The sequence below is a fragment of the Thunnus albacares genome, chromosome 5 (assembly GCF_914725855.1).
Source record: "Thunnus albacares chromosome 5, fThuAlb1.1, whole genome shotgun sequence".
NCBI lineage: Eukaryota > Metazoa > Chordata > Actinopteri > Scombriformes > Scombridae > Thunnus > Thunnus albacares.
Window position 1 is genome coordinate 30,720,820 of NC_058110.1, and position 12,638 is coordinate 30,733,457.

General features: G+C 37.0%; 2 protein-coding genes and 1 long non-coding RNA gene across 5 annotated transcripts in view; 2 read left to right on the plus strand and 1 right to left on the minus strand.

The window, feature by feature from the left end:
• The window catches only part of LOC122982002, a 22,028-nt gene continuing 9,390 nt past the window's right edge, over window positions 1–12,638 (plus strand). The window contains exons 1-7 of one of the 2 annotated variants that reach the window (XM_044350929.1): window positions 1–187; window positions 4,067–4,402; window positions 4,706–4,882; window positions 6,510–6,608; window positions 7,146–7,183; window positions 7,285–7,449; window positions 8,178–8,569. In XM_044350929.1, the coding sequence (XP_044206864.1) occupies window positions 151–187; window positions 4,067–4,402; window positions 4,706–4,882; window positions 6,510–6,608; window positions 7,146–7,183; window positions 7,285–7,449; window positions 8,178–8,375 (1,050 nt within the window). In that variant the 5' untranslated portion in view covers window positions 1–150 and the 3' untranslated portion in view covers window positions 8,376–8,569. Of the gene's footprint in view, window positions 188–4,066; window positions 4,403–4,705; window positions 4,883–6,509; window positions 6,609–7,145; window positions 7,184–7,284; window positions 7,450–8,177; window positions 8,570–12,638 lie in introns of those variants that run through there. The other variant, XM_044350928.1, reaches the window with a different exon arrangement.
• On the plus strand, window positions 10,185–11,487 carry LOC122982007. Its single transcript, XR_006403370.1, has 2 exons — window positions 10,185–10,568; window positions 11,376–11,487. It is a non-coding gene; the product is annotated as an uncharacterized LOC122982007 (long non-coding RNA).
• Window positions 11,192–12,638, minus strand: part of LOC122982006 (CDK5 and ABL1 enzyme substrate 2-like) — a 49,799-nt gene continuing 48,352 nt past the window's right edge. For both annotated transcript variants that reach the window (XM_044350942.1, XM_044350938.1), the window contains one exon: window positions 11,192–11,444. In XM_044350942.1, coding sequence (XP_044206877.1) covers window positions 11,368–11,444 — 77 coding nt within the window. In that variant the 3' untranslated portion in view covers window positions 11,192–11,367. The remainder of the gene's footprint in view (window positions 11,445–12,638) is intronic.

Below are 12,638 nucleotides of genomic sequence, written 5' to 3' on the forward strand. Positions count from 1 at the left end.
TGTGTGTGTGTGTGTGTGTGTGTGTGTGTGTGTGTGTGTGTGTGTGTGTGTGTGTTTGGGGGAGGGACTCCATCATTTAGAGAAGTGAGAAGTTCCTGGTTTGCCAGTGAAGAAGGAAGAGAGGCCGAATTAAACTATCAGAGCCTCAACATGAAAGTTCATCACACTTTGATCTTCTTCTTCCTCAGTGAGTACATTCACTTTCTATTTCTGTGTTTCTCTTTATTACGTAATATTCTTTATTTATTTAGAGTTGGTGGGTGACAAATTAGCAGTTTCTCATGTTTCTGTGATTAAACATGATGACCAGAGTCACTTTAAAATGTAAATCCTTACCAGTACTTGTTACTTCCTCAAAATAATCTTTTAATCAGTAACATTGAAGGGTTTACTCACTGAGAATTTTCAGTAACTGATTTATTTATTATTGCATGTTCATCTCAGTTGACAGTCTGTAACTGTAAGCCTTTATTACAGCAACAGTAGAGAGTAGACAGGAAATAAGGGGGAGAGAGAGAGACTAGGTGGTGACATGCAATAAAGGTTCACAGCCAGAATCAAACCGTGGATGTTGTGGTTATGTAGCATGCGTCTTGGCCAGTGGGCTAACGGGTGTGTGCCTGAAAATTGGGGGGGTTGATGTAACAGGACACAGTGCACAGTGAACTCAGCAGCCACACATTTTTTCTGTTCTCTATTTCTCTGTTTTGATAACTATGGAGCTAACCCCCTTCACTTTTCCAGCATGTGGGGAAACAACAGACGTGACTTTTTAGCATTTATTAACTGTTACACTGTAGTCTGTACTGTACATTTACTCCAGACTGACAACTTACTACTAACCCTTTCCTCTGCTCCGCTCACATCCACCGTCACTTTCCTGCCGATTGTTCTTTCCCACTTGCTACGCAAACATATTATGCAATGTGCTATTCCTTAATGGAGTTATGCTACTAATAGTTTCCTAGGTAACACAACTCACGTTTCAGAACAGCACTGCACGGAGGCTCCCAAACTCTGTTGATTTCCGAATGAATGGATATTTGACGTTATTTTTGGCAATAAAAAATATTTGTTTGGCCTGGTGTGGGTTCTTGTTGTTATAATTATAGGAGAAACACTGATTCAGTAAATGGTCAGTAAACGTTGAGTACAGTTAGACCTAGCAGTCTCCTAGCAGTTATGTTGGGTAAGTTCAAAGTTGTGAAGACAACAGGAGTGTTTTGGATACACCCCCGGGTAGTTTTCACAGGTAATTTGTAAGTCTGTCCCTCCTGCCACAGGAAGTAATGGATTAATCCTTGAAAGCTATTGTTGTAGCACTTTTCTCCCAATGTAAGTTACACAGTGATTATTTGACCAATGAGAATTTGGGCGGACAAGAGCATATCGACCAACTAATCGACCAGTTGACCAGGAGACTACAGCCCTAGTATTTTTTTGACCATACTTATAATAAAGTGTGTGTTCTATTGCTTCAGCCTGACTCTTTTTGCGTAACTGCATTTGAAATGACCTTCTTGGTACATTTTGCAAAATCAATATTACGTCATACAGAGTACCAGCGAAACACGAGTAGCAGCCAAAGTGAATCAGCATTTCAAGACCACAGAGTGTGTGAATACAGCTTTTTTTTTGTCCATTTGATGGTAGTTGAACCATTCTGTTAGCCTTCTTGGAGCTGAGAAAAAAATTCAACCAGTAAATAATGGAATGTGGAAAAAACTCTGGTTGTTAAACAGAAAAACAATTTACCAATTTGTATTCTAATTTCTGTAAATGATATGCAGTTCTTTTGTACTTTTTCATTTTGACATCATATTATAGTTTGTGATTCATAAGAAAAAGTTTCCATTAACCAGAGTTGAACTTTTGACGATGCAATTAACAGCAGTCAACAGCAATTAATAAGATTGTCTGTTTCAAAACAAGAGAGAAAATGTTACTACAATATGAGATCTAATGTTAATTGAATGTCAGAGAAAATGTTGAGAAGATAAATGTTACAAACCACAGATTCATAAGAAAAGACGTAAAAAAAAAAAATGTTAAATTTAGATCAGAGGTTCTTCCCTTGTGTGTTGAAACAGGATGTGTTTGGTGATGCGTTTCATTTAGTTGTATTTTATTCCTTTTACCTCCAGCTGTGTGAAAGTGTTTAAGAGAAATGAACACATGAAAATGATTTGGATCAGTGATCTGGACAAACTAAAATGTTGATTTGAATATAGAGCTTTTACATTGGCAGATATTATTTGCTTAGTTAGGGACTAATGTAGGAGGCAAACCTTTAGTTAATGGCTAATATTTAATATTGTTGATCCTACGTGGGTATTTATTTATTTTGTTCTTTAATTTCTGGTGCAGCACTTGGAAGTTGTTACAATAAGGAGATAAACAGTTATGTTCACCCTGACAGAAGGGGTTAACCTTATGAAAAGACAAAAAAAAAACAACCTTTTAGTTTAACAGGTAAATGTCCACAATTTCAGTTATTTTCAAATGAAAATTCAAGGAAACAAATCAAAAAGTGAATTTGCTTTGAACAGTTTTTACATCCATCTGCCCTTGTGGAGTCATTGTTTTTGGGAAAACAACCGCATCAATTTGAGAAGTGAGGAGTAATTAAAGTAGATCAATATCAGATTAAAGTACAACTGAAATTAAATTGCATTATGCTACAGCATAAACATCTGCTCTGTAAATTTCTCTTTTGAGAAAAAAGTCAGGGAAAAAGGGAGAAATTTAAATTTTAATGTATTTGATTTCATGATGACGCCTACAAGTTTACATGATTTCAATTAAATATTGTTCCATCATCCACTTCTTCAGCTGGAGTAGGGCTGAACAACATCAATAAAATCAAATATCATGATACTTTTGACCAAATGCCTTGATATTGATATAGTGGCAATATTGTAGGGATGACTAATGGTGCTTTCACAACATATTTACACAATGAGATTTTTGATAAATAATCATCAGTAATGTGGATATAATAACTAAGTGGGTGAAAGCAAATAATGGAACAGCTAGAATAAACTTGTTAAGTTTAGAAAATGACATCACTTCACTGCAATGCAGCCTTTAAAACCAGGAAAAGACAACACTTACGCCATATCACAATATTACAATATCCAGAATCTAAGATGATATCTAGTTTTATTTCGTGATATTGATATAATATTGATATATTGCCCAGCTGGAGTCCTTCTTTCAATTCAGCAAATAAATCTTGAATGAAACTATGAGGTGCCACAAGGAGCAACTGACTCTGAGCAACAACTAACATTAAGTTTCCTTCTTATCTAACTTACAAACATGAACACACGTCTTGTTTTGCACCTCAGCTTGTTGAATGAGCCACCAAACAAACTGAGGAAAAGTGCACCCCTAACATCAGTTAGCAGGCAAGATTGCTGTCTGTCTATCCATGACTTTGTGTACTTTGTTTCTGTTCTGTAGGTGTAACACCAGTGGACTCCCAGCTAATGTCAATCAAACACAGATCAACCCCCAAGCTAAAAAGGGATAAAAAGGAGCATTTCTAATATTTTCCTCGTTTTTCTTCATTCTAATAATGCAAAACGACTAACAATATAACATGTTCACATTAGTTGTAAAAGCTGTTTGTGGGAATGTTTTATGTAGATCAGTCCCTCTTTTACTGAAACAAAAGGAAAGTGATTATACAGGCAAGGCAAGTTTATCTGTGTAGCACATTTCAACAACAAGACAATTCAAAGTGCTTTACATAAAACATAAAAGGTATCAAGACAAAATGTAAAAGAAACACAAAACTTCATAAAATGACATCAGGGAAATAAAAGACAGAAGCTAAAAGAAAACAAATTAATGACAAAGATGTAATTTAAAACATTCAAATGGAATCAAACCAAATTATTGGAAAAATGAGAGAATTTATGCTGCATCCATCGAGTCCTTCCTGACAGAGACTAAATAAAGTTAAATCACAAACTGGTTGAACTGGGCAGCTCCCAGCATGACTCTGTGGATCAGTGTAAATGTGAACTATTGACTATTGATTTTTTTTTTTTTTCAACAGCACTTCAGGATGGAAACATTGGTCTCATCAATGCAGAAATCCCCATTTTTACAAGAACTGAAGGACAAAGTATCACAGTTATATGTCCCTTTACCAACACTGGAGAAAGGACGTACTTCTGTAAGGACGAATGTGAAAAATACATTCTGGAAATGTATTATATTAGAGCTCAAAGAGGCAGATACATCATGGAATATAAAAACACACGTGCAGGAAGACGTCTGCATGTGACCATCACACAGCTGACCAAATCTGACTCTGGACGTTACAGGTGTGGTTTGGACAAACATTTCTCACGAGATCCATACGAGGAGTTTAAGATCATCGTCACAAATGGTGAGTTTCTACTGAAAGTCATGAAAATGTTTTTTCATGTTTCTGGAGGTCAGAGGAAAAGTTTTCACATTTTTCTGAATGTAGCTGATATTTTAATAACCTGATATTTGGTCTAACAAACTGGATAGATTGATACAGTAAGTGTCCATTTACTGCATCCGTGTTTTTAATAATAAAAATAATAAACTGACTATTTCATTTAATTTTTTTTAAGCAGCTGATCAGCTAAAGGACCATTTTATTTCTCTCATCAGGATTTATTTTCTATCACTGTGTTCTTGTTTCTTTTTTTGTTGTTAACAGCTCCATCCATTTCAAAACCAAAAGTGACTCTCAGACCTTCTTTAACATCAGTCCAATCAGCCTCCACACCAACAACAACACAGAGTTTCAGAAGAAGCTCCACAACTTCATCATCTTCTGCTAAAACCACCAACCAGTCTGAACAGCAGCAAAATAAAACAACAGCTGGAGGTTCAGGTACATTTACCTTTGGAACTTTACTTTTACTCACAGAGACAGAGGACTCTCCTAGATAAGTTACAGGTAATTTTTTCCATCAGTACACACATTGTTGGCAAAAATAAAACCCTCCAAAGCTGCTAAACCTTGTGAGTTTTCAGCATGTCTAGGCCAGTGTGATGGTCAGTGTGTAAATCTGTCTCTTGTCCCCCTGCACGTACCACATTGCCAAACCTCCACTTCACTCTCTACATCACATTTTTAAACATTCTGGCATGAAGCAGCCAGGCAGAAGTCGAGGGTGTACATACTCTTTAACCAACACCTGCAAGACAATCAGAAAGATTTTCTGTGACTGAGTATAATGTCATATGTGCAAGTACATGAATTTGTTTGTTTGCATGTATGAACATAATGTTGTTATAATGGTAGTAGTAAATCTTGTTTGGTAATACTGCAATTATCCAGGTGATGCTATTAGTTAGCATGCTGCTGGGTACCACAGTACAAGTCAAAGGTTTGGACACACCTGCTCATTCAAGGGTTTTTTCTTTTTTTCACTATTTTCTACATTGTAGAACAATACTGGAAACATCAAAACTATGAAATAACACATATGAAATTATGTAGTAAACAAAAAGTGTTAAAAAAAAATGTATTTCATATTTTAGGTTCCTCACAGTTGCCATTGTTTGCCTTGATGACAGCTTTGCTCACTCTTGGTGATATCTTAACCAGCTTCATGAGGCTGGAATTGTTTTCAATAAACAGGTGAGCCTCGTCAAAAGTTAATTGGTGGAATTTCTTGCCTTTTTAATACATTTGAGACCATCAGTTGTGTTGTGCCGAGGTAGTTTTGGTATACAGCAAATGGCCCTATTCAACTACTGTATTAATCTGTATTATGACAAGAATCATTAAACTAAGTAAACAGAAACAACAGTCCATCATTACTTTAAGACATGAAGGTCAGTCAATCCAGAAAATTGCTCTCATGAGGACCTCAGGAAAGGAAAACATCTGCTGCAGAGGATAATTTTTTTAATTACTAGCCTAATTAATCGCCAATTAACAGCACCTCTGATTAGAGCCAGAAACACAAGGAATGGACATTAGACCAGTGGAAATCTGTACTTTGGTCTGAGTCCAAATATGAGAAGTTTGGTTCCAACTGCTGTGTCTTTGTGAGATGCAGAGAAGGTGAATGGATGATATCTGCATGTGTGGTTCCCACCTTGAAGCTCCTGAGTGCTGCATCAGATAATCTGGTCTCCGCAATCACCCGACCTGAACACAGTTGAGATGGTTTGGGATGAGTTGGACCGCGGAGTGAAGGGGGAAAAAAGCATCTCAGGTGTCTCCCTTATGAAGCTGGCTGAGAGAATAAAGAGTGTGTAAAGTTTTCATCAAAGCAAAAGATGGCTTTTTTGAGGAATCTAAAATTTAACACATATTTTTCTTTGATTACACTTTCTTTGTTTGCTGCATAATTCCATATGTGTTATTTCATAGTTTTGATGTTTCCAGTATTGTTCTACAATGTAGAAAATCCAAACTTTTTACTGTTACTGCAAATACAATGTAAAACTGAACAACAAGTGTCAGTGTAGACCATAAACCTGTTGTACTGTTCAAACTAAAACAGGTGTGCTGCTGTTCGTTTGTCTGATTCTGGTCATCGTAGTGCTCCTGTTCTCTGTGGCTGTGCTGATATTCTGCAAGAAAAGAGCCTCTAAACCCAAAGGTGAACATCTAAAACCATTTCTAATAAATATAAAAAACAGTCTCACCTGTTGATTTGCCTCAAACAAGCTTTTACATTTGAAACAAATATTCTCACAAACTACGTGAAATTTGAACTCAGGTGTAAATTTGCCTCACATTTGTGCTGAACCGACCTTTAAAGTTTGGGTTGGCAAGCTCTAGCTAACTATAAAAGCTATCTTTCTAGCTACTCCTAGTTATGGACAAGTGGCTTAAAGGAGCAAATAGCTGAAAAACAAACAAAATATACAGTATTCAGTGTTCAGTCTCCTTTTCATCCATTCATTCCATCCAACTCACAGAACAAAGCAGTGACTGTGTCTTTATGTGTGAAACATGCCACTGTTGTTTTTTTAATCTGTCATCAGTCTAATTTGCCTAATCTTCACAATTCTTCAGATGCTCAAACAGGAATGGGCAACAGTAGTTTGGAACATTTTGGTCAGAAAGGACTAAAGTGTCTCTTTGACTGATGTTTTAACAGTTTACTTAATCTTCTAAACTGCACGTTTTTCAGAACATCCTGTGGAAACAGAATATGCTGATGTCACATGGGTGAGTTTGAGTGAATATGTGACATTTGAGCACCGTTAGTATTTGTGAAACAAGCTGATATTAATACAAACCAAACCCCTCCTCTTCTTCTACTGCTGCAGGCCAACCGAGTGTATGAGGAGATCGGAGAGGAGGGCAGACAGAGCAGATCTCCTCCTGTGGAAATCTCTTCAACTTACTCTGCCAAATTCACCAAACCAAGTGGAGTCGAGACCTCAGATGACTACAGCTTCACTGCTGCCACAGCATCCCGTCCTCTGAACAAAGTAAGAAAAAACTATGGCGGGATTTTAGCTTTGTTGTCAGAAAACAGTAGTGTTAACCATTCCTGCACCAGCGTCCACATCATGGTCGGGAGGCACAGTGGAGACTTTTTCTTCTTCAGGGTCGAAGTTGTAGCTACAGTAACTTCAGTGTTAATCTTCGCTTTACTCAGCAGTTGACAAGCAAAACACAGGGACTTGGCTTGGGTCTTGAGATGCTGCAACTTGAGAAAACACATGCAAATAGACAAAACACTAGCAAATTAATAATACATCGTCATCAATTTGACAACACATACACAGCATTTAGAAAACACGCTGCAAATAACACAACACATAACAGAAAACAACAACGGAAGTGTTTCCAGAGGACATTATGACAACAAGCGAAACATTGTTAAAACACAAATGCCGTAGTAAGGTAGACAATGAGCTACAACCTTATTTTCACCAAAACAAGCGTCCTCTGAGCTGGACTAATAACATTGTTCTCTATGTACAGCCGGCTGTGAGGCAAATGCACAGGGACCGTCTAAAAAGTGCAACAACGAAAAGCGATACTTCAAACAATATTCAATAACCTCTAACTCTTTTTTTCCAAACTAAGTGTTGTAGTATAACCAGCAAGTGATTTTGGGGACACTACACAGTGTAAGAGTGAAGTTTTGAGTTGCTATCAAGACTAAAACAGTCAATTAGTTATAAACCTCTAGCTCTTTGTTTTCTTCCAGACTGAAGACGACTCGAATGAACTCGTCTACACTCAGGTAGATTTTTCGAGCGGTGCTGCCGCCTCACCCAGCAGCGCCCACCGTGGTCATGCTGATGATGTTATCTACTCTGTGCCTCACATACACAATGAGATGGACACTGATGCCAAAGAAGTTTCACAGCCTCCGTACTCCAATGTTACTTTATCTCAGCAGTAGCTTCAATGCTGCTGACACACTGTTTACTCCTCAGTGGCCAACAGGTGAACACGCTGGACGTGTATAACTCACACAGAAAAAGTTTTTTCCTCTGTGACAGCTTATAAGAAGTCATTCATACTGACAGTTTGTTTCAGGTTAAGAGTTACTTCTACTACTTCTGTTTTTAGCTAAGCCTATCTTAAATAATTTTGTTTTTTTTAAAGTATTAAAGTACAGTTTTACAGTACAGTATTAAAGTATTATTAAAGTACTATTATTAAAGTATATTAAAGTAAGTTATTTTAGTTAAGATAAATTATTTTTGTTAATTATTGTAAGGTTTATTGAAAACAGACAAAGAAAAAGTAATGTAGAGGTGGAACAGGAAGTTCAGTCTTTAGATGTCTATGAAGGAGAAGATCATTACTGTAGCTCCTGGGATCCCTCTTTTGTATGTATTGAATAACAGATATAAACAAAAAAAAGTTTTGCTTTACAAAATGTCACATAAAATGTTGTATGTTGCTGACTTCCATAATGTTTGCTAATGATGCAAGCTTGTGATGATGTTGTGCAATTTGTTCACCTCCAGTTCACTGTAATTCTTCTTATTCACCTCCTACTGCACCTATAATTAGCTAGCAGTTATACTTTGGTTATTAATAAAGTTAGGAAAGAAAACTCTGTCAGGTCAAATAAAACCAAAACTATCCACATGCATATCTCCTGTTTTTAGCTAAGCCTGTATTAAAGCTATGAAATATAACTATTCTGCATTAAAATGTCTAAAAACAACTAGACCTATGTTATATACTTTGTTGAGTTGTGTACTTACATTATCCCAAATGTTTCCAACAATTTTCAAACCCAGAGAAATCTGTAATTTTAATCAAGGTAACGGTCCGTTTCATTTGGTCGCCTGTCAATGGCGTCATACCCCTCTACCCAAGAGTATAGGCGCACAAGATAATATCTTGGCGACTACCAAAGGGTATACACATACAAGATAATAGTTTTTTGTTTGTGGTTGCCTGCACAGTGTTTCCCCTAAGTTGAGTGGTTAGGCCTAGCGGGGGGCGCACACACAGTATGGCACAATTATATTAACAATGCTAGCCATGCTAACTAGCTGCTTGCCGTGATGTCAAAGGTGACATACCAGAAAAAAACAGAAAGGCAAACTTGTCAAAGAAAAATGAATTAATATAACATAAACAAACTAGTAACATGACAAAACTATGTAAACTAAATGTGCATGCTTAATTTATAAAACAATGTGGTGTCACGGATGCTAATAAACAATTTCTAAACCAAGCTCTGGAAACTAAATAACTTTAGGTGAAATTGAACAACTCCTGCGCACCTTTTCTTGTGCAGTTCTGGCTCACAGGTAGACATAAAAGATGTGGGAAAGCAACACACAGTAATTTATTTCAGCAAACTCCTGAAAAGAAAACTATAGTGATCGTGGTGGCATTAGCTCACAGAACATCTGATGTGGTACATATTTAATTTCTTATTCACTGGACTATTTGAATATTCTTGTCGCCGGTGGAGTCACAGTCCTGGTCACGAGACACATGAGAACTGTTATCAAACTAGACTTTACATTTCATATCCCTTCTTTTAATCCCTGCACTTATCACTTTATCACTTTTATATATTTCATCAAACTGGACTTGTGCGTTGCATTCAACCGTCGCTGTTACATAATTCAGCCGTACTGTAGTCAAGGGTGTATTGAATGGGTGAACAGTTGGATGGTGGAGGATGTTTTCTATACCAAAGGAAATATGAGAACAAAATCTTGTCGGTCTCATTATAATCTCTAAGATTCACTGGTGACGTCTTCAAATGTCTTGTTTTGTCCAATCAACAGTCCAAAATATAAAGAAATTCATTTGAGAAGCTGCAACTAGCAAATGTTTGGCATTTTTGCTCAACATAATGACCAAAACAATTTTATTGTAGTTTGAATCATTGCATCTCTAAAACCTTGAATGGCAGATAGACTCGGACTATGCAGTGGAAAGAGAGACTGATGGTGAGGGAAGGAAAGCAGAGCTGTGTGTTTGTTTGTTTGGAGGAGGGAGTCCATCATTTATAGAAGTGAGAAGTTTCTGATTTGCCAGTGAAGAAGAGAGGCAGAATGAAACCATCAGAGCCTCAACATGAAAGTCTGCCACGCTTTGATCTGCTTCTTCTTCCTAAGTGAGTATGTTCACTGTCTGTTTCTCTTTATTTATTTAGAGTTGGTGAGTGCTAAATATGCACAAGTTTTTCCAAAAGTTTCTGTGTTTAAACATGGTGATCAGAGTCACCTTAATATGTAGTTCATTACCAGTATTTGTTACCTCCTCAAAATAACCTCCTAATCAGTAACAACATTTAAGGCTTTATTCACTGTGAGAATTTTCAGTTACTTTCAGCTGACTTAGGTAAAACTGAGGTGCAACCAACAACATTTAATATTTTCATGCAGTTTTTATTTATATGACAATTCAATTTTAAAGGACAGAAAAAGAAATCCCTGTTAGTGACTCACTTGTCTTTCCATGACTTGTAGCTACAGCAGTTTCCTTTGTCTCTGTTCTTTATGGTGTAACACCAGTAGACTGCCAGCTAATGTCAATCAAACACTGATACGACCCCAAGCTGACTGGACAAAAAGGAGCATTTCTGATATTTCCTCCTTTTTTCCTCATTCTAATAATACAAAACTACTAATATATTTTAATAAACATGTTGCCATTATTTTTGACTGCAAACAGGGATAATTAAATGTGATTTCAGTTGGTATTTATGATGTTTATTTTTATTGAAACCCGAAAAACTAACAAATGTACTGTAAAAGCTGTTTGTGAATTTTATCTCCATGTTGAGTTTGAGAAATATAAATTTGAGCTTTAGCTTTTAGATTGTAGAATGAACTCTTTCAGTTGTTCTTTCAGGGCATCAAACCTTCACCAAACATTATTTAACAGCAATAACAAGCTGATGTTTATTGTTCCTACACAGAGCTGTCCCCCTCCTCTGATTGGTTCAGCCTCCTGTCAGTCTCTGCACTCTGATTGGACCTCCACACTCCTGCAGACATGTGAAATAAAAACAAACTTTGGTCAGTTTTAAATGATTGTAGTTTTGTTCCCTGAAAGTTCAAAAAAGTAAAAGTTTGGTTTGGTTTTCATGATGTAATGATCTAATTTGGCCACATGAGGGCGACGTCTGAAACATTAGCTGAAACAAAACCAAACCGCGATCACTGATCATGTACTTGTGCACACTCACATGCACACGGACATGTACACACAGATAGAGGAACAGACACACATAGACAAACATACATACTGTACATACTCATAAAGACTACATGCATGCATACAGACACACACACCTATAAACATTATGCTGTTTTATCAGTCAGTTTGTGACTCAACTGTCCAGTAATGTGAACACTTCACACTGAGGTCTGAACAGGTCAGACATCACACCTCTGAAGTCTGCAGAGAAACAGCAGCAGCATTGTTTGTTCAAATGACAGTAAGTTCATGTTCACACGTGAAAGCAGAAGTTACTATTTTCACACATTCATCGCTCTCACACATTTCAGCCAGCGTTACTTCTTTTATATCTTTCTAACAACAGAGTAGTTTTTGTTTCCTATACTGCGTCAGACATTTAATTAAAGAGGTAGCAGATCAGAAGACACTCATGCGTCTTCTGGAGGACATGAAAAATAACATTTGGTCATTTAGGTATAAGAATTTAAAATTGTAGTAATGGAATAATCATTTCAGCAATTTTTAAATTAAAAATGGCAAAAAGTGAAAACGACATGCTGTGGTTTCATGGCAGTTAGTGTCTTTGTTGACCTGTAGCAGTAACTTCCTGCAGTCTTGCATGAAAACTCTGTGCTTCATCTCAGAGCTTATAACTCTGCAGTCTGTCAAGTTATGAGATTTAAAGGGATTCAAACCAACTCATGCTCTCAGACTTGTGGCTTGTGTCAGTGGAAAACATCAAAACATTCTGATTGTGAATCTGACTCATGCCACATGCAGAGAAAAAACCTCCACTAACTCACACTGATGATTGAGAAGTCTGGAGGCCACAAAGAAGTGGAGAGAGAGCATGGATGGACTGTTGTGCCAACTTGAGACGAGAATTTATCCCTGCTTGTGATAACGTATGAGGAGAACAGGAGTGACTCTACAGAAACAGCTGCTGAATGCTCAGTGGAGAGAAAAGCAAACTGATCATTAGGAAAACTTCTCTTTATTG